Here is a 23,241-nt window from a genome sequence, read left to right on the forward strand (position 1 = left end):
GTGGAGGCTTCGTGATGCCTTGATGTGAGTGATTACTCTGCTAGTGTGTGTAAACAATTTAAAAATCAGCATACAAATCTAATAAACTTGCTTCTTTGCTACTGCCCCTCCCACTAAATACTGCAAGCCTCTGCACACATTTGTCTTCATTGATCTCCGTTACAGTCACTCAGTGACAGGTTTGCCAAGAGACAAACCCAAAAAAGGTCACGTGACTCAAACCGGTTTAGTAAGAACAAAAGCCAAACTGCAGTGGAACTCAGAGGCCGCGACACGTCACCCTTTATCCTCCATCTTCAGCTCTGCCTGCCTGTGTGATCCGAACCCACACATCCAGTATTTTTCAAGAAAAAGTGCTGGGTGAAAAAATCCTATCTGAACATATAACCTTTCAGATATGTGCCCCAATTATCAATATACATACATTGTAAAATAGCAGGTTGTATGTGTGTATTAAAGTTACCAAGTTATAGATGCAAACAAATGACCATAAAACGTATTCCCCTTAAACAACACCCATTTGTCTCCATTCTGTAATGCCACACGTTGGTAAATACATAAAGCCGTAGTTTTGAAATTCCTCCACTGTGGACAGCGTCACAAGTGTGAAAAACACCAGTTCTGTCTGGATTTTCTTTTTTAAATATTATTTATTTTTAAATATTATTTAAAACAAAGAGGAAAATGTAGTGAAAAACACAATAGCAGTTTAAGAATGTCGATGAGCTTTAGAGCTAACTCCAGCCCTGAAAATATGATGATTAAAAGGTCATCAACATACTCCAAAAATGAAATTCTCACTGCAGCTGTGGTTTAAGTTTTTAAAAGGATGAGGGAAAAAAAAGAAGAAAAAGAAATCCAGAGAAATAAAAAAAAGGCAAGTCAGAGCAAAGATAAGGAAACAATATTGATTGACCCATAGCAGAGTTCAAGAGCCACACAACCAGCAGCCGGTAGTTCAGGATCCGCGGAAAGACTCGGGGAGGTTCTTGGCGTACTCCACCAGCTCGTAGGAATCTCTGATGTCTGCCAGACCGAACCAGAAGACGGTCCACGCCCCTTTAACAAAGCTGCCATCACAGTGTTTGAAGTACCTGGACAGAGAGACGGAGAGAGTGCAGGTGTCGTTGTTTATTTTGAAATCATGTCGTAAACAAGGCTAAGGGCCTGTTTAAATGGCCAAACAACTACAAAACGGCAGGTGTCTTCAAACGCACCAGCGATCTTGGTCTACGTATGAGCAGTAGATCAAAGGGCCGAGGTGAACGAGGACCATAGATCACAGGGTGTGGTGTAATGCCGTGTTCACACCGGACGCGACGCGAATTTGCGGCGCCGCGTCCACCGCGGAAGTTTACTCGCGCGAGTAGAAAGAGGGTGTTCACACCGGACGCGAATTCGCGGCGCGACCAAAGGGGCGTGGCTTAGCTCTGTTGCTTGCCTCTGTGAGAGACAAGCGACGAAGCTTTCATTCCCGCTATCGACCATGGAATAAATAACCACTAGTTCTGCTTTATACTTGTTGTGGAAGTCCCAAACATGTCGGAACATGAAACGCCCTCGTATTTGGGTTCATAGCATCATCCGTAGCCGCACACAGCTCGGTGAATTTCACCGACTCCTCCAGGAACTGCGTCTCGCGTATCTCCGTAAAACGATACCGATTATGCCATCCACCATGGAAATAACCACCAGTTCTGCTTCATACTTTTTGTGTAAACTCAACATATGTCGGAACATCAAACTCCATGGTGTCTGGGTTCATAATATTATCCGTAGTCCCACAACAGCGTCTCAATGAAGCCGCTGTCAGCGCTGGTTCAGGCGGAGCAGCAGCAGTTTCATTCAGAAACGGGGAGACGGCGGTGGTGACGGGCGGAGCTTCTCAACGCTGATTCTCAACGCTGATTCTCAACGCTGATTGGCTGCCGCAACTTTGCGTCACGCGATTTCTCCGCCAGAGTTGGGATAATTCAACTCACGCGAATTCGCGCCGCGTCCTTCGCTTTGTTCGCCCCAGGTCAAACGTTCTGTTCGCGCCGCCTCCAACGCGTCTATCTCGCCGCAAATTCGCAAATTCGCGCCGCAGCGCGTCTGTGGATTGACTTAACCTGTAAACTGGTCGCGCCGCAAATTCGCGTCGCGTCCGGTGTGAACACGGCATTAGTAGGCCGGTTACATCGATGCTCTCATGACACTCAAACAGCTGAGCCAATCACAGGGAGGCATGCCGACAAGCAACGTGGCACGATGTGAACACACACCAGCGCAACCTGTTGGCATCTTCGCAACGACGGTTGAACTAAATAATGAAACGCCCAGTGAAGCCGTTTCAATAGCATTCACTTTTCAGTCTTAAAAAAGGTGCAATCTTTTGAGGTTCTACTTGTGTGCTGGTCTTTGCGTTCTTTTCTGGGTTTTTAAAATGATAAATCTGTGCAGCATAAAGTATGTTAACTCCCATAAGAAAGAATCGATATTTGAAGAAAAAAATAAATATTAGTTTAAGTGTACACTAATAGTGTACACTTAAACTTCAAGAGTACATAATAACCACTGACAATCAATTTGGTTTTAAGAGTAAACATAGCACAGATTTATGTATATATGCACTGAAGGAAGTTGTTAGTAAGTACAGGAGACTTAACACCACAATATTTATGTGTTTCCTAGATGCATCTAAAGCTTTTGATCAAATTAATAATTTTAAACTATTTGTCAAACTGCAAGAGTGAGGGGTCCCTCCATACTTGATCAGGATTTTGCACTTTTGGTATTCACGTCAAACCATGCGAGCTAGATGGGGTAAGAGTGTATCTGCACCCTTCCTAGTGACCAATGGCGTTCGACAAGGTGGAATACTGTCACCTGCTCTTTTTAATCTGTACATGGATGACCTTTCCAAAAAGTTAAAAGGGTGTAAGACTGGGTGTATGGTGGGGGAAACTCTTATTAACCATCTGATATACGCTGATGACTTAGTGGTCCTGTCTCCTTATAGCGCTGGGTTACAGCAACTGCTCAGAGTCTGCTCAAGTTATGGGCTGCACTATGACATCACATTCAACTCTAAAAAGAGTGTTGTCATGATTGCTAAAACAAAAGAAGATCAGAAGCTACAGTTTCCCTCATTTTTTATGGGAGACCAGCAGCTGAATGTGCTGCACAAAGTCACATATTTGGGTCACAATATTAGGGATGACTTAATTGATGATGACGATGTGCAGCGGCAGTGTTGCAAACTTTATGCACAAACCAATATGCTGGCATGTACATTTTTTATGTGCACAGAAGATGTTAAAACTGCTCTCTTCAGAGCCTACTGTACTCCCCTCTATACCGCACACCTGTGGTGCAGGTACAGCAGAGCAAAAATTAAAAAGATTCAGGTGGCATATAATGATGCTTTTAGAATCTTGCTAAAACTTCCCAGATGGGCAAGTGCAAGTCACATGTTTGTGACTCATAATGTTCCCACTCTTCATGCTGTTTTGAGGAATTTCATGTACAAATTTAAATGTCGACAGATGAATCCGAAAATGTAATTATGAAAGCCTGGACCAAGCCAACACAGAGTGATACAAGGTATTTTTCTTGTCTCTGGAAGCATTGGAACAAGTGTCTGTATGTTTTTAACCACGAGTGATTTTTTAACTAATGATTATACCTGTGTCTTTGTATTGTAGTGTATTGTATTTTATATATTGTTGTTGTTCCGTTTGTTGTTATATGGACTTACGAGTCTGAAATAAAAGAAATATATAATAGATTGTCTTTTTTTTCTCATTCTGACGACGAGATAAAAGGGTGAAAAAACTCTAAATATTAGAGTTTTTTCACCACTTTATCTCGTCGTCAGAATGCTCCTTCAAACGGGATCTGAAGCCGTTACCTTTGCTCTTTTCAAAGCCAGAGGAAACTGGAATTTGACCTCGATCTGTTAGTTTGTTTGTGATTTTCAGATCCTGACTAATGGGAGCATGCCGACTGCCATGTAAGTTACTACGGGTAATACACTGATTATGGAGGAGTACCTCATACAACCACATCAGGCGGGCTAAAGGGTTTATATGCAGCAAAGAAAGGTAAGGGGAGTTTATTTATAGAGCACATTTCAGCAACAAGGCAATTAAAGAGAAAATAAAAGTAAAAACAAGCTAAAATAAACGAATAAGACCGGTATGAAATTGAGCAAAACTGTGCAGTGTAGGAAAAATTCACGAAGAAAAGTCTCCAGCCTTGATTCAGAGCTTCATAAATAAAAAGTAGTATTTTTAAATATATTCCTAGAAACTTCATCATGCAGACACCAACGTCAGGGGAAAAACGTTTTTTGAAGGACTCTGGAAATATATATATAATATCTGTCTTTGATGCTAAAACATGTGTAGGAACACACCTGCAATCCTTTTCCCTGCGTGGTGTGAACACACCTTCTGTAAGTCACTTCGGACAAATGAATGTAATGTAAGTACCAACATGACAGTTTTAAAATGTGTGTGTGTCTCACCAGGGGTTGATCCTGTTGGTGGCTTTCGACCTCCAGAACAGTTTGCCCAGGTCCTGTTTGATGCATTCCCACAGGATGTGGCTGGTGCCCTGACCCTGTTTGCTGCTGCTCACTACAAACTTGTCAAGGTAGGGGGTGCCGCTGTTCACCGGCTCCATGGTGATGATGGCCGCCGCGCTGTAGCTGCAGGGACGGAGGGATAGAAAAACATTCAGGAGAGAGGACAGGATGCCGATTGCATTGCTGACGCCGATCTGGTATTTATCCGTGGCCATTGTTTTGCACGCACCCTTCGGAGAGATAGATGGAGTGCAGTCGTCCCTTCAGGGAGTCGAGGTAGTCTCGCTTTAGAGTTTTGTCAAACGACGCGTTGATGAGGGCCAGAAGACGCTCTGTATCAATGCCGTCCAGGGAGCTGTACCTGCACACACGGAACATTGATTTACTATAAATGCACTGTGTGCTCCTGTACCTTTTACATTTAGAAGAAGAAGAAGAAAGCAACCATGACTTTGGGGCATTTAGGGTTACGTGTCAGGTTACCCGAGTACGTGTGGCGAGTACTTGCCGATGTATGGGGTCTCCGTTTTTAAAGAGTGTCCCCGAACCTGTGCCACAAATACAGACAGAAAGAAGAAGAATTAAACTCATTGATGATTACCACCACACACACATATATGTGTGTTCTGGTGACACCTCAAAATAGACAGCTCTCCCACGCATGTAAACGCGCGGGAGAGAGAGTGAGGGAGTGAGCCGGCGGTCTCGCCTCTGTGGCTGAACAGCTCGGTCAGCAGTGTGTCCGCGGAGGTGATCACGGCGGAGGACTCAGTCAGCAGCTGATTGAGCAGTCTGGCGATGGCCGTCACCCTGCGGCGCTCCGTGGCGCTCAGCCACGCCGCCGTGGACAACCCGGGCAGGTCGCTGGGCAACGACACTATGTCCATCACCTGTAGCACAAACACAAAGTAGGAAGGTTGTACGTGCACCGTATACACAAACAGTCACACACGCGCTTTATATCTAGTGTGTCAGTGGAAACTCAGCCAGAGCGTGCCTTGTTTTCTCGGCTGCGGAGGCCTCCCGAGTTGTTCAGGAACATGACTTTGTGGGGTTGCAGGGCCCGGGAGATTGCCGCCGTCACCTCCGTCTGGTCCAACGGCACCGAGCAGCCCCGTCCGTCCCTCCCCACCGGGCAAACCAGTGGGATCGTCCCGCAGTTCAGGCTCCACTGGAGGAGGCTGGCGTCCACGGCGACGGAGGGCGGAGCGCTGCGGGAAGAAGAGGATGGCAAAGGCGGGGTCAAGATGGATGTTAGGGTCGAGGACAGCAGGTAAAAATGGATGCGACCGTCCGCTGTGATTTGACGTTTTTCAATAACTTCATATTATAAATAACAATATCTCGGGCCTATTCATTCCCATTCAATTGCAGACAGCAGAGGACATGCCGCTCCACCAAATTGGGTTGACTTAAGTTCAGTCAGTGAGAACTGTTGTAGAGAGCTCTGTAAAGTTAGGAAAAAAAGGAACCCATCTCATATTCGTTGTTCATTCTGGTCACATGACATCTATTGCTTCTGTCCATCCGGGGAGAGGGATCCTCCTCTGTTTCTCTCCTGAAGGTTTCGTCCCTTTTCTCCTCTGTGAAAGGGTTTTTACTATCATTTTTGGGGGGAGTTTTTTCCTGATCCGATGTGAGGTCCCGGGATAGGGATGTCGTATGTGTACAGATTGTAAAGCAGATTGGGCTATACAAAATAAACTGAATTGAATATTGACTTGTGCTTGAGACTTAAATTTAGGGCTGCACTGAATAGTTTAAAACTTCACTCATAATGTTGACATCCGATTTGTAAATCAACATTTGACTGCAGCTGCTTTTTTTGCATTGCTATCAGTGGCAAAAGCAGTAGTAGATTGACGGTGAGGAGTTGCCCCGAGCGATTACGTTGCAGCCTCTATAATGCCGTGTTCACACCGGACGCGACGCGAATTTGCGGCGCGACCAGTTTACATGTTAAGTCAATCCACAGACGCGCTGCGGCGCGAATTTGCGGCGAGATAGACGCGTTGGAGGCGGCGCGAACAGAACGTTTGACCTGGGGCGAACAAAGCGAAGGACGCGGCGCGAATTCGCGTGAGTTGAATTCTCCCAACTCTGGCGGAGAAATCGCGTGACGCAAAGTTGCGGCAGCCAATCAGCGTTGAGAATCAGCGTTGAGAATCAGCGTTGAGAAGCTCCGCCCGTCACCACCGCCGTCTCCCCGTTTCTGAATGAAACTGCTGCTGCTCCGCCTGAACCAGCGCTGGTAGCGGCTTCATTGAGACGCTGTTGTGGGACTACGGATAATATTATGAACCCAGACACCATGGAGTTTGATGTTCCGACATATGTTGAGTTTACACAAAAAGTATGAAGCAGAACTGGTGGTTATTTCCATGGTGGATGGCATAATCGGTATCGTTTTACAGAGATACGCGAGACGCAGTTCCTGGAGGAGTCGGTGAAATTCACCGAGCTGTGTGCGGCTACGGATGATGTTATGAACCCAAACACGAGGGCGTTTCATGTTCCGACATGTTTGGGACTTCCACAACAAGTATAAAGCAGAACTAGTGGTTATTTATTCCATGGTCGATAGCGGAAATGAAAGCTTCGTCGCTTGTCTCTCACAGAGGCAAGCAACAGAGCTAAGCCACGCCCCTTTGGTCGCGCCGCGAATTTGCGTTTGGTGTGAACACCCTCTTTCTACTCGCGCGAGTAAACTTCCGCGGTGGACGCGGCGCCGCAAATTCGCGTCGCGTCCGGTGTGAATACGGCATAAGTGTCCGCCGACTGCAGCGCTCTCATTCAGTACCATTTGTGAAAAGTCGTGGGCCCCATTAGTCAGATACGCGAACACAGGGAGACAGGGTTCAGGTTGAAAGTACTGAAGTTCCCCTTCGAACACGAAAGCTCACGCTAGGGCTGCAACAACGAATCGGTAAAATCGATAAAAATCGATTATCAAAAGTGTTGGCAACGAATTTCATTATCGATTCGTTGTGTCGCGCGATTATTACGCCGGGCAATAAGTCGCGGAGAAGAAAAAAAAGAGCGGAGCAGAGCAACTGGCCGGCCAGCGTTTCTGAGATTGGAGTGAGACACGAGAAAAGCTGAGGTTGTGATCTTCTCAAAAATAGAAGATCTTTGTCGAGTCTTGGCCAATCAGCGTCTTCATGTTCCTCAAACTTGTTTTTAATGGAAGCTAGTCAGCTTGCTATCACGTTAGCTAACGTGTTTGGGTTGTGTATTGTCGTTAAAGTTCCGTTATGTTCCGTTACAGTTCAGTCTTGCTTGTAAAAAACCGTAACGTGATGAAACATGCCGTCACCCCCCCGGTCTGGTTCAGTTCACGCTGTCACTCGTTAACGTTAAACCGGCACACCGGAGGATCTGGCTGCAGGTTTTTTTTTTTTTACTCAAAGTAGGGCTTAGCCAACAACGTGACGTCGTGGTCATAAGAGACCCAGAATGAACGAGTTTAAGGAAGAGGACGCTCTATATGGAGCAGTACAGCTTCCCTCTGTCCCAGTATTTCATACATATTGATAAAGCAGGGTATGTAAATGCAGCCTCTGGAGGGATCAATTACAGTAAAAAGGGCTCACATTTGGCAGATTTAAAGCATACATGTGTATCTTTTTAGTGTTAGTCCATTTTGTTGTTTTAATTAACAGCTCAGGGATGTTCAAGGAGCAACCTGTTTGTGCACTTTCTGAAGATGTTTTGCACTGTCACTTCTGTTTTTGAATAAAGGGTTGGAAATGAACGCTTTTTTGATAAAAACATTTTTTTATCCGATTCATCGATTAATCGAAAAAATAATCAACCGATTAATCGATTATTAAAATAATCGTTAGTTGCAGCCCTAGCTCACGCACAGCAATAGCTCTCACAATTACGCCAAAATCCAGGTCCACTTGCTCGCTTTTTCTGGAGCGCACTAGTCAGGGGACCTTGAGTTGGGAGTGATATGAAGATTCTATGTTTCGCCTACACGCAGGAACCAGTCACCCTTTGGAGAGACTAAAGTTGAAGACCGTCAGGTTACGGTTTGGTAAACACATACTGGTAAAGAACATGAATGACGAGCTACTGCTACTCTACAGTTTTTCACTGCACACCCACAGCGTCTCGACCGCCCTCACCTGCTCCCGTGCGGGGCCTCGCGGAGAAGGAGGAAGGACTCGGCGGAAAAGAGCGGCAGGACGGAGGCCGAGTGCTGCTGCAGAGCCTCGGTCAGCTGCTGGCTGCGCTCCACCAGCCCCCGGGCGCACGGGGACCCGGCCGTGGCCTCGGCGGGCCCCGCCTCCTCGCTCGCAGACCGGCCCATCACCACCACGGGCTTCATATCCATGCGCTGCAGGAAGGAGAGCCCGAAGGCCAGGCTCTGGACCATTTCCCTGCTGGCAAACACGGAGCTGTCCGCCTGGGGGAGACAAGAGACACATGTTCAAGACCCATGGTTAGACTTGCTTTATTTTGATTCTTAGTGTCTTTTATGTTTTGCGTTTGATGTCTGTTTTTGTACTTTTGTTGTGAAGTACTTTGTGATGTCTACTCCTGAAAACTTGCTCTACAAATAAACTATTTGTGTGTTTATACAGCTACAGGTAGTGGTCCAGTGTGGCTTTATTTTCACAGTTTTTCGAAAGATAGGTCTTCATTTTTTGTGTCTTTTTTTGGTAGTTTAAGGTGACGCCTCAACTCCGATTTATAAACAAAGCAAAAGTGTGGTTCCATTTTCTATGTATCGTATTAATTATAAAGTATAATATCATTTTTTTTACTTCTGCTATCTGCATGCTTCCATAAACTTTCCTCTCTTTTTTTAAACATGGTTGTCATAAAGATTCAATTTACCAAAAGAAAGCATAGAAAAAGCATCACATTTTACCTTAAAAAAAAGGGAAGATAAATCGAGAAAACGAGTGGACCCTCCATACCTCCAGTACGGCAAAAGCAGTTGACTGAGCCGAAGTCGCTCCCTGGAACTGGGTCAGCCAGTACCGAGCCTCTCGGGGGTTTCCTCCGACCTCGTTGAGGAAAGCCTTCACGTCCCGGTAAATCAGATTCAGGTTGGTCGGCGCGTGTCGGTCTGCGGCGGGGAAACAGCCCGGCGGCAGCTGCTCCGGCTGGGCCAACGCCGCGGGTTTTCCTCCCGTGCCGGCCGCGTCCGCGCTCATCGTTCGCCGCTGCGGACCGACCGTCTTCCGCTTCCGCTGGTCGTCGCCTCCTCCGCCGGTGTTACACCGGGCCAGCGCCGGGCTCGACAGGTACCTCCCGGCCTTCACCATGGCTCGGCAACCGGAGGCGCCGCCGGTCACTTTGGCCATGTTGCTCGCGGAAGAGCTCGGGGTTTAAGAGGACCGCATGAGTGTTTTAAGAGGACCGCATGAGTGCTTTAAGAGGACCGCATGAGTGTTTTAAGAGGACCGCATGAGTGTTCCCCTCTCGCCGAGTGCGAGCAGCTCCCAGTGGGGCGCGCATAGGGTTTCGCTGCTGAGTCAGCAGTTCTCAATATTACATCAGACTCGTGTGTGTGTGTGTGTGTGTGTGTGTGTAAAACCCCATTCAAAAAGCACAGCACACGTGCTAACAAGTTACACCTTTTTAAAACCCAACTATTTGTTGGCCTCTAATAAAATAGTATACTGTGAGTTATGTGTAAATATCAGTCTATATGTTACTGGTTATGAGTAAATGAAGAAGTGAATTATCAGGGTTCTTACGGTCATGGAAAACCTGGAAAAGTCATGGAATTTTAAAATTGTTATTTCCAGGCCTGGAAAAGTCCTTGAAAAAAAATAAGATCCCAAAAGTTTTGGAAAAGTCATGTAAATATGTTATATTCATGTGTTCATGACGTTCATGTACGCTGAGTTTGAAATAATTAATATGCTTTTAAAAGAAAGACGCTCAGAATATAAGCAGGCATACATACAGGCATCTATATAAATGTTTATTCTTTTAATCAAACTATTGTCTCTCATTCATTTGAGTTTCAGTTAAGGTTTACTGTATGCTTTGCATTGTCATTGTTAGTTTAAATACTACATTTTCTCACTTTTTCATGTTTACACCCAGATTTCACTGGGTGTTCACTGGATTTTCACTAAATGTTTGATCATGGAAATTTGGTTTAAAGTCATGGAAAAGTCATGGAAATCCATTGGTCACAATGTGTATGAACCCTGATTATACAGTTTGTATAGCAATATCTGCCATGGGCTCCACAGTTTTCAATTAAAGGAGTTTAATTGTGTCTACAAAGCTCATGTTACAGAAATATGGACTACCATATTACACAAGTAATGTACCAGCTGATTAATATGTCACAGCAGGTGTTTAGCCTTCATCAACCTCAGGATAGGATTGTTTTACTCCCGTGTGTATTGGTGTGTTGCATCGTAGCCTATTATGAAAAGTATTTGGATGTTATTGTTTTTTTCACATTAGCTAGTATAACTACTGTTAATTTGCAATTTGTGCAATTTGTATGAGTGGTGTGTCTTTAAAAGTGTATCACAACACTGAACGGTTTCGGTGTAAAAGCTTCGTGGTCTTTGTCAACCCCTAGAGGAGAGTCAGGGGTAATACAGCGACCAGGGCCTGCATACAGTTTACGACTCCGAAATACAAATTAAAGTGCTTTTGTACTGAAAATGTTTCATTTGTATTTATGATATGATGTTGTTGTTTTTTAAGTGCTCTGAAATGTCGATGTGTAAACTGTACCTTTTTTAATTAAGAAAATAAACAAAATATGTATAGATAGAAAATAGGATGGACAGTATGCACTACATTTAAGCAAATGCTGACTTACCAGAGTTGGTGTGCTTTTGTTTAAAATAAATAGTCATAACTTTCACATATCAGTTATAAATGCTCTAATAAAAGTTAGGACTTAATTTGGATCTGTACCATGTAAAGTGTGTTAGCTAATCACACGCCGGGTGTGAATCTGTCAGAGCTCTGTACTTTTAGACTTTCCACCAAGACCACCTACAAATGTGTGCGATTGAAAAATGCAACAATAAAACATTGATCAGAACTCAGACTCTGAATTTAGTTTTTCCGTAAAACAAACTAATTTGCAGAATAAGTGCGACATTTTGGAAGAGAAAGCTGGATACTTAACGATATTTACAGGAAATAGTGGATTCAGTATTTGTAGGCACCTCGGTGCCACATCAAGGCTGCTAGCCTGCAGTTAAAGACTACGGTGTACTCCAAACCATCAAGTTTATACAACATACAACATAACATGAAGTATGTAAAAAAAAAAAATTAAGAAAAAAAAGTTAAACGTATGACGTATGACAGAAATAATGAAGGAAAAAAAGATAATTGCCAAAAATAAAGAGTTTGGCTGCATTTGGAGTCACAGGTGGATTTTTAAAAATAGTTTTTTTACTAGTTACCCAAAACAATATCAATATGTAATAAAAGTGGAGGCTAATAAGACTAGTCAGGCTGTACTAAACACAAAGTGAAAAGAGCTGAACAGACCAAACTATCCTGGCATCAACCTACAAACTGAAAACACAAAGGGGGATATTTATAATGCCTGCCCATTTTTAAACAGCCTCATCCAAGCAACTAGCTAGCAGGGCATTGAAGAAGCAAATTTCACAAAGTGGCAAAACCATGGAATTGCAACGCAGCTAAACCATTGCATTTATATTTACATTTAAGTTACTTATTTTTACAAGAAACAATTCAAATTCTGTTCAAATCAAAAAAATTAAAAACAGGAGAGAAAGAAAAAAGAAGTATAAAACATGTAAAAACATAAAACATGGGGAAAGTATTTTTTGGGCCCAATGGCATCACATGATCCCTCATGTGATTGGGCCATGGGCTGCGGTCGAATAGTCAAACGATTACTTTCTAACATCTAACCCGCACTTTTCCTTAACCTCTGTGGAAAACGTCACGGGATTAAGGAAAGATGGGAAGGAGAATTCATGAGGAGTCAGGAGAAGACAACCGCGGTGTTTAGCAAATCCGACTCCACTTTCACAGGCAGGCGCATGTTAGTGACGTCGGTCTGCAGCCAGCGGTGAAACTACAATGTTCCGAAGATGGACTACAAAAAGCGCAGCTTAGATACTTCGTCCGTCTTCTTATAGTGTTGTGTCATAACCGGTTCATAGTATTACTTTTATAACGCGGCTGGAATAGAAATGAGCGAAGGAATATGAAAGTGAAACCAACGTATTTTTCACAGCTACTGAACTGTCTCTATGTTCAGTTTTAAACACTGAATTAAATACATTATCCCACAAACAATGTGTGTCATATATGTGTGTCTCATCTCCATTTTTGTTGTTATGGTTTACATGCAGATTATAATCAAATCATAAAAATATGCAGACAACAGTTTTTGAAACACCACACAACTCGTGTTGACTTGATATGTTTTATTGTAATGTGACAAAATAGTTGATTACAAAGATAATAATCAGAAACATGACTCAGACTGAAGAGCTTCTGTCGCTGAAGTCAAATAAAATAAAAGAATGAGGGCTGAAGCTACAACAACACCAGAGAGAGAATATCAATACAGCAGTTTGATCACTTTACAGCAGTTTTCAGCAACGTAACGTTTGTAGTTTGTCAGCCGGTTTAACAGATTATTGAAAGTATTTTCAAGCTACAGCAATTATTTACATTTACAATTATTTAGTTATTTACATGATCTGCGTTTGTCGGTCATGATCGTCTGTTCTCGTGAACGACCAAATTATACGTCACTTTAAATGTTGCCGCCGCAAGGAATTGTGGGTCGGCATTATCTCCTTTCCTTTCACAAAGGCAGGTCCAGTGGTTCATATGCTAAAGGAGCTAAGTTAGGAAGCATTGAAGCTCCTTTCCTTTGCGTTTGCACAATTCGACCGGCACTTATCATGGTGGCCACTTAGGTACTTCCGGGTCATTTCACTCAGTAAGGAAGGTTCCTAACCAAAATGGACTATTCGACCGCAGCCTTAGACTAGCAGATACTTTTCTTCAGAGTGTGAATTAAATTCCCAGCTGCATCCAGTTCTCTTCATACAGCAAAGGCATCAACCAATGGCAAAGTGTGTGGTAGACCTCACTTGGCACCGCCCACATTCAGCAAGCATCGCATGCATTTGTGCATGTGTGACCGATAAAGAAAACTAAGGAGGGTTACCAACATTGAGATAAGCTGTTGCAACAGGTGCGGCGGCCATCGCAACGAGAAAGGTTCCCTCGTGATGACATCATTTGAACCCAAACCATCATCTTTCCCTAAACCCAAGCGGACCTTAAACACGGGCAGAGTGATGTGCAGCGTATTTTGAAAGGCACAAGCAAACAATGACGTCTTGTGCTTGTCAGCGTCGCTCTTGGGTGCATTTTGGCTCTCCCCAAAATTATCAAGTTGCCGCAACGACGGTAATTTAAATTTGTGCGACCAAGTTTCTTCAGTACTCCGGGGCCAATTTGAACCTTCTCCATTTGGCAGTTAAAAATACGACATTGTAAAGATATCAAGCGAAAAATAAATCTTTACAAGCGCCCAGACTTTTAAGTCATGCTCTTGTTGCAGGCCTCCCAACTCGACCCCTTCGTGGTAAAAGTATCAGCTCCGTGCTCGTCCTCTAAGCCAAATGCCTCGGCTTTTTTTTGCCACCAAAAAAAACAGAATAAGTCAGAGACCTGGCAAAACCATCCTGACAGAAAGCTCAGTGACCTTACCAGCACTTTCATCTGTTTATTTCTGTAGTGTAAAAAAAAAAGTGCTGACTCTTTTGGTCAGTTTACACGCCTTCGTGCACTTCAGTGTATTTATAACTCTGCTTGGTTGTCACTGTTTGATGACATCATGCTTCTGTCTCTGCTGCTTCCCTATCTCTGTCTGTCATCAGGCAGGACATGGAGGACTACATCTGCCCTGGCTGCCCTCAGGCAAGCATACACACACACACACACACACACACACACACACACACACACACTTAGTGAGGGCAGTGCGGAGGTGCACGTACTGTATAATCTTGAGGAAGTGATTAGGGGGTGTGCGATCAAAGAGTGCGACGGAAAAACATTCCTCCCTCCGTTCCCCCTCGGGGCTGGAAGGGCCGACAGCTTCCTCGTGTTTAACTCACGCAGCTTTCATGGCACCGAAAAGCACCCATCAAAAACTGCTACGGCAAAAAAATCATTCAAAAATGTTCCACGATCAGCGCTTTTAAGTGTTTATTTGATTTTTAAACAAATGCCAGCTCTCCCTCCACCAAGAAGGATTGGAAGCGTGGGGAAGACGAGATTTAATGTGGGATCAATAACGTTAAAATGGCGGGCAGATGAGAAATGTACCCTGTGATGAAGTCCAACTTCATATATATGGAACGGAAAATGCTCTGTAAAATACAGAATACAAGTAGAACAAATTTTGAAAAGTTTATTAATAAATATACACAAAACAAACTCTAAATCTAATTCTTAAATCTAAAATGTTGCTAAATGAGACGACTAAACATCATCACACTGACTAGTCACGGTCACTAGTCATGCTTCAAAAAACATAGAAGTGGTGTTTATTTGTTTCGATTATCTTGCTGAACAAAATGAGTAAGTACTGTAACATTTTGTTTGCCAGCAAGTCTATTATTTTACATTTCTTTTCTGCATTGAAAGCCCAATGGAAATATCCCACTGGCTTTTTGCAGAGCGTACCAATGCGATGCTAACAAAAATACATCATCCCTATGGCCGATAACGTTCACAGGCGAGTTTATATTCATGTTACGGTTAATTAATGCTACATAGTCCCGTTTATTTCATGATACACAGTCACGTTTATTTCATGCTATATAGTCACGTTTAATTCATGCTACATAGTCACGTTTAATTCATGCTACATAGTCACGTTTAATTCATGCTATATAGTCACGTTTAATTCATGCTACATAGTCACGTTTAATTCATGCTATATAGTCACGTTTAATTCATGCTATATAGTCACGTTTAATTCATGCTACATAGTCACGTTTAATGAATGCTATATAGTCACGTTTAATTAATGCTACATAGTCCCGTTTATTTCATGCTACATAGTCACATTTAATTCATGCTACATAGTCACGTTTAATTCATGCTACATAGTCACGTTTAATGAATGCTACATAGTCACGTTTATTTCATGCTACATAGTCACGTTTAATTCATGCTACATAGTCACGTTTAATGAATGCTACATAGTCACGTTTAATGAATGCTACATAGTCACGTTTATTTCATGCTACATAGTCACGTTTAATGAATGCTACATAGTCACGTTTATTTCATGCTACATAGTCACGTTTAATGAATGCTACATAGTCACGTTTATTTCATGCTACATAGTCACGTTTAATTAATGATATATTGTTACGTTTAATTAATGATATATAGCCATGTTTAATTCACGTTTAATTCATGCTACATAGTCACGTTTAATTAATGATATATAGTCATGTTTAATTCACGTTTAATTTATGCTACATAGTCACGTTTAATTCATGCTACATAGTCACGTTTAATTAATGATGCATAGTCACGTTTAATTCATGCTACATAGTCACGTTTAATTAATGATATATAGTCATGTTTAATTCACGTTTAATTTATGCTACATAGTCACGTTTAATTCATGCTACATTGTCACTTTTAATTAAATATATATAGCCACGGTTAATTCATGCTATAAAGTCACGTTATATCAGAGTGGTCTTCTGGAGCAGCAGCATCACGGCAGCTGACAGGAAGAGACTGGATAAACTGGTAAAGAAGGCCAGCAGTGTGCTGGGGCGTCCACTGGATGCGGTGGAGGTGGTGGGAGACAGGAGCGTGATGGCAAAGCTCTCATCCCTGATGAACAACACCTCCCACCCCATGCAGGACACTCTGCAGCTCTGCACTGCTCCTTCAGCCACCGGCTGATTCACCCCCATCTCCTCCATTAATTCATGCTACATAGTCACATTTAATTCAGGCTAGATAGTCACGATAAATTCATGATATATAGTCACATTTAATTCATGATATATAGTCACGTTTAATTCATACTATATATTCACGTTTAATGAATGCTATTTAGTCACATTTCATTCATGCTATATAGTCTTAATTAAACGTGACTATGTAGCATTAATTAATACTACATCATTCCAACCTTAATATATTGGAGTGAGTAATGTTCACTAACGTAACGTTAACTTGTTAATTTGTTCTCTTCACAAACTCTTCACAAATGAACACCAACTTTCGTGACTTTTAAAGTGAATGTAATCGGCAGAAGTAAAAAGCTGGCCAACGTTACTGTCAGATGAGTCGACCGCCTACATAGCTACTCTGGCAAATTCAATCCACCGGTAGACCAGCTCTACCATCCGTGGTCAAAGCACGTATGCTGAAATAACTTTACGAGGGAATGAGCGTTGTTGTAACGTCGAAACATAACCACACACATCAGCTGGTTGGCTGAGGTCATTTTCTACAGTGAGACCAAAAATGTGGCCTTTTTCAACTATTAATCGATATGGGCCATTGAACTATATTTTGAACCCTCAATCTTTCTTAGTACATACCAATTGTATTATGGGATTACGTTAGAATATTTGGAGTGAGTTATTTAGGAGATTTGTATTTCTCAACGCAGCATACAGTGCAGGTCCATGCACATTCAGTATACAGTTTTTACACTCCTCTTCGTTCACTTAATAAACAGTAGAGGGCAGTAGACACCTAGGGCTGAGCGTGTGTGTGTGTGTGTGTGTGTGTGTGTGTGTGTGTGTGCGTGTGCGTGTGTGTTTGTTTCTAACTCCCTCTAGAATCTGCACAAACCACCACTTGACTGAAGACAACATGCAGCAGATTAACTGTCAAGACGAGCAAACTGAAATGTATGACAATACGGCTCAGTGGACATTCAAGTAAAAACAGCTCTCGGCACAGGAGCTTCAGATGTAGTTTCAACTCTCCCTATGAGACGAGACAGTTATTATACAGTGATTCATGTCACTGGCAATCTTGAAATCATTTTCAATTCTTTTTCTTTTTTTTTTATAAATATGGACTTGTCATTCTAGTAAAACATGAATTTGTTTTACTAGAATGACAAGCGAGATGTGGCCCCGATACAAATACATATGTTTTTAAGTCTCGACAAAGTAAGTCTTGATATTTACATGTTTGATGTAGGAATCATTAAGGCTATAAACAAGCTACAACACGGGCACAAGAGCATGAGTGTAAACAACTATTCCCTGCTTTTACTTTTAAAAATATATTTTTTGACCACATGTAAATGGACTCAATATATATCCTTGCTCTTGTGTTAGAGTCAGCACCGACCCGTTTTAGGGTTTTAAATGCATAAAAGAACCACATAAATTAGTTTATTGCATCGTGTTTTGACTTTGTCAGGAACCTCTATTTCAACAAAATAAAACAAAAGCATTTTTTTTCACTAAATTATAAAATGCTCTGGTTGAAATTATGACCTTTGTGTTGTTAGGGTCAAGTTCTAAAAATAAGATTAGCTTGATTGGTTGTTGTTTGTTTGACCTTGCAAATGATGACTTGTTCTGCTTTTCATTTTGTGTTTGTATTAAAGTTCTATTGCTGAAAAAATGACTTTTTAGTTTTTCTTGAAGTAAATATACAGTATATGGGTCGAAATTGACCATAGATGTTATTATAGTTAATAATATTCAAATGAAAAAATAAACTAATGTATTTAAGAGATGTGTTCTAATACCCCTCAGTAAAAGTCAGGTAACACGACAACCTTTTATTTATTTATATGATTCTCTTTAGGTTCATTTTACCATTTCTTTAATTGAAATCGAGGTATCCTGACAAAGAAAAGGCCCAGAAGCCCACACCAAAGTAGTAAAACATACAACAATATGTTCATGGATAAGGAAGCCTAACAAGGGAACCAAGAGATGAGAAACAGATTGGATGATAGATAATTGTTTTAGTGTATTTTACAGCTGATTTAAGACATGGGTCAAAACCGACCCGTTAACATAAGAGGTGCTAACAGAAAGCTAGCACAAGAGGAAGGATATATATATATATATATATATATATATATATATATATATATATATATATATATATATATATATATATATATATATATATTTACATATATAAATTCAACCAATGATATTTTCGCTGTGCTACCAATAATTCTTTCTATTCAATCTTGCAAATCTGCCCGTTCTCTCTGCCCACCTGCCTGCTAACACTCCTTGTTTCCTACCTGTCTGTCTGCCTGCCTGTCTGTCTGCCTGCCTCTCTGTGTGGGTGGGCATTTAATCACAGAGTGTATGTGGTCCGCCATCCCTCGGAGGGCGAGAGGGCAGATTGAATTAAAGCTTTAAAGCATCTCTGATTACACAGGCAGCCTCTTGCGTGTGTACAAATCCATCAACACGGGGTTCTAAAGTGTTATTTCTCTCCGGTACAACAGTTTCATCTTTTTTTCTTTTTACAAATGCATGATATGACTGAACTGGGCGGTAAACATGTGAGATGTGTTGGTGCATGACATATGGTTTCAATACAGATGTGTTTATCACGTTTTAGTTCAACACAGGGCAAAACATGTTTGTATAAGCCTGCCAGGAGTGCACCCGCAACACAAACACAACAAGATATTTCAAATGTTTTTACTCAGGCAATCGGCACAAATCTATTAAGTAATATTTTAGTAATATGACCGTATTGCTGTGAGATGAATAAGTGAGAAGAGGGAGGCAAAAGTCTATATTTTTCAGCCTTATTGTAAGATTACTGTAATACACGGTGCAAACAACTACGAGTTGTGAGGCTTTATAATTCGATTGTATAGTAAACGGACAATTTGCCTGAATTACATGTCGAAACCATATTTTCTCTCTTACCGCTGGTGGTATTGTTGTGAAACAGATTTGGTTTTATTTGTTAAAGTATTCTACCGACATACACGTATGGAATTTCATTTGCGGTTCTCACATCGTTGTAAAATTGACGTTTCAATGAAGTTGCCTGTGACATCGTATACTTTTCTGTCTACAAATCCCACAAAAAGACCAAAACCAACAATGAATGTGTCCTACTAACAAGTACAGCTCCATTTTGTCCAAAAACTATATATATATATATATATATATATATATATATATATATATATATATATATATATATATATATATGTGTGTGTGTGTGTGTGTGTGTGTGTGTGTGTGTGTGTGTGTATAAATGTATATGTATACACACACATCAATGAGCGCCACCAGCGGACATGTTCCCTAATTATCATGAACACACAGTATTAATCCACAGCTAAAAATAGATCCCAAAAATTGCATTAGTGACCAGCGCTCAGTAAAAGGGCTTGGGGCTGACACAGGCCACAGACATGGGTGGAGAAGTCAGAAATGACTGAGAGTTCTGTTCATGGGATTTGTTAACGTTGAGAAAAGTATAGAATATTACCAGCCTCATCCTTTAATAAGCATGTGGGGACTCAGTACAGGCCTGAGAGGGTATTTATATTGAATACAGTAACTCCAGCATCATCCTTGAACAATCTCAACAGGTCCCTGTTACTCTGGATAGTCCAGCACTTTTCATGAAGCAGGAACTGGATGGATGGAGGTTTTGTTCCAGCCGCTGCCTTAAAAGTGTTAACCGAACTGAAGTTGAATAATTAGCTCAAAGTTGTATGTTTGTTTGTCCTTATTTAAAGTGCCTTGAGTATCTTTTAAAGCTCTATACCAGAAATATGTATTATTATCCAAACCGCTTATCCTGTTCAAGGTCGCGGGGATGTATTATTATAAAAAATGTAATGTTTCCTAAGCGTTATAACATAAAGATAAAAGATTACAACATATCAACTTAAGATATGAGGTTGAATCAACAGCTGTTCAGTCAAGTGGACTCACTTTAGATTTATTTTCATTATGATGGAAAAGAACAACCATGACACATTAAAGACACACACCATAATGTGTATTTGTATATTGTATAATGTATATTTTCTTTCTTGAAACCCCCCAAAAAAGAAAATAGCATGCATTTTAAGCAATGCATGCTGGGAAGAGTGCAACTACATGAGTCACCAGGTCCTGTAAGCTGATTTATTTGTTATCCTGTGCACACAAGTTAATAAACTAATTAACAAGATTAAAACAAATGATATATATATAAGACCTTTTGGGACTCAAGCAGCTCCGTACAATCCTGATTCTCCAGAATCAGGATTGTAATAATGTAATAATGAGCTGAGGGAACTCACCGCATTCAACTCATCATTTTAGTTCAAAATAATTCATGTTTGGAAGCTATGAAGTGGCCTTTATTTTTTGTTTATTTGACTTGAATTTAACAAAACATGAATTCTCGTTAATGACAAACGGTTAGAAAATGTAATTAAATCTCTCACAGTGGAGACACCACAGGACATTTGGTGTGTTTTTGTCGTAGAACTGACGATTTAAAACCAGATCTCAGATCTCAGCGGATTTCCTCAAACTGCACCTTCCATGGATCAACATCCATACCGGCACACCTGCACACCTCCCGTTCACGCTGAACAGTTAAAGGATTAAACACACACACACACACACACACACACACACACACACACACACACACACACACAGTAATTTAACAAAGTGTTCAGTAGAAGTGACAGTATATAAAATGCTCATTTTTCAGCAAACAGTACGAGAAGCTGCTTTGAAGCCTGGCAGACAGCTTGTGGGCGCGTGCCCCCGCCCCGGCAGGGTAGACACCCACAAATCCCCAGCGGTGCCACCCTGCCACCCTGGTGCCACACAGAGACTTGAAACGGCAAATTAAGAGTCAGTCGGGACGGTGGATTTGGATGCAGAGTCCGGGTGGGCTCATTGGTGTGGTTGGATGTGTTGGCGAATTGTGGTTCTGTGTGGGTACAAAGTATTCATTTTGGTGATAGCATGCTGTGCGCGCGTGTGTGTGAGTGTGTGTGTGTGTGTGTGTGTGTGTGTGTGTGTGTGTGTGAGTGTGTGTGTGTGTGGTCAGTGTCTGTGTTGAAACCAGGTCTAGTCTGTCCAACCATGTGATCTCCTGATTAAAATGTCACAACACAGCAGATTGTGAACTAAACAGAGCTTCAGATCCAGTCGCAGTATATTTTTCTCCGGGGTAAACAAACCCCCGTGTCGCCCCACTCTGTTTGACGTGTGGCAGCCGGGTGAGATGGAGGGCAGGCCACGCGATGCGGGGGGTTACAACTCAATATATCGCGATACGTAAGCGGGGCGATTTATAGCGATTTTTCTTATCTTGTTTTTAGAAAAACTGTAAATCGCCATTAATCGCCATAAATCGCCATGTGCATGAAATCAATCACAACAGTGGGATTGAAATTTGCGCTGTAACATCCAACATCAAAGCACTACTTATTTTGGGAAATCTGTGCTACGAATCTTTGCACGTAAAAGCGTTCAATGAAATCAAAATTGCTTTTGTGAGTCAACACAGTATCACAAAAACATGATATCCCAATTCTAATTTTGCCTTTTAAACAACCTTATCAATTGAATAATGTTTCCCTTCCCAACCCAAAATTGGGATCCTATCCTAGTATCCGTACTAGAGCTGCAAGGCCGGTGCTCTAACTTGACTTCTCTTGTTCTTGATTTACAGTGAGGACACCAAACTATGTGCTGACTACTTGGTTCCCACATCTGGGAGGAGCTTCCAGCATTCCAGCTGGACATTATTTTATTATTTTTCAGTTGATGCATCCGGATATATCATTTCCAATTGAAGTAAGTGTGAAACCTAATTGATCACTTTGTGGGGAACAAACAAGATGAGGCACATTTTGTTGTGCCTCATCTTCAGAATGAAGACATTCTATAAGAAATCAGAATCAGAAACCGTTTATTTGCCAGGAATGTTTACACAAACGAGGAATTTTTCTAGGCGGAAGATGCATACAGACACGAGACAAACAACAATCGACAATCAACGACAACAACAGGGCAGTGATATTAAATCAAGTGTAAGATAAAGTGCTCAGACAAACAGATAATTTTAACGTAAGTGTATGTTAAAGTGACATGTGTTAAGTGGCATGAGTGATTAAATATGAAGTGTGCAGGGGAGTGACCGGTAAGAAGAAAGAAACGAAGAGGAAAGAAAAGAATGAAAAAAATAGTCCTAGGGGTGAAAAAATAGTCCGAAAGGTGAGTCATGTGTACGTCCCTGTGACCTGTTATAAAAAAAATATATAAAATAATAATTCAGAAAAGGTTTTCTCTTTATTCTGCCAAAATCCAACGGCAAAGATGGACATGGCTGGTCTGTGAGCACTCCACATTGTCATGGGGGTGTGCGGGATAAACATCTGTTGACTTTCCTTCAGGTGTCAATATAGAAAGTTTAAAATTGTAAAATCTACTTTTTGCAACGATGACTTAAAATGTTCATTAACGTGCAATGATCATATATATTTTTTTACATGACAAATATCTGATTTAAAGTTACTATGATAAACTCCTATTTTGTTTTGACGTTGGCAGTCCCTGTAGGTAACAGTGGCAGAGTTTCAGAGCACCAGACTCCCTCTCACAGTCCTGGTTCTGGTCCTCTTCCAGCGGGCCCAGAGATACGCCCTGGGCCTC

At 41.7% G+C, this 23,241-nt stretch overlaps 1 protein-coding gene across 1 annotated transcript; it reads right to left on the reverse strand.

Annotated features, from left to right (window-relative positions):
- Nucleotides 1–683: 683 nt before the first annotated feature.
- nags (N-acetylglutamate synthase) lies at nt 684–9,891 on the reverse strand (the record flags this gene model as incomplete). Its single annotated transcript, XM_079233337.1, has 8 exons — nt 684–1,094; nt 4,511–4,693; nt 4,800–4,931; nt 5,079–5,118; nt 5,280–5,460; nt 5,568–5,781; nt 8,704–8,984; nt 9,502–9,891. 8 exons carry the CDS (start codon nt 9,889–9,891, stop codon nt 959–961), a joined length of 1,557 nt encoding a protein of 518 aa, XP_079089463.1. The 3' UTR covers nt 684–958.
- Between the last annotated feature and the right edge of the window lie 13,350 nt (nt 9,892–23,241).

The sequence above is a fragment of the Taurulus bubalis genome (assembly GCF_910589615.1).
Source record: "Taurulus bubalis genome assembly, chromosome: 17".
NCBI classification, from domain to species: Eukaryota; Metazoa; Chordata; class Actinopteri; order Perciformes; family Cottidae; genus Taurulus; species Taurulus bubalis.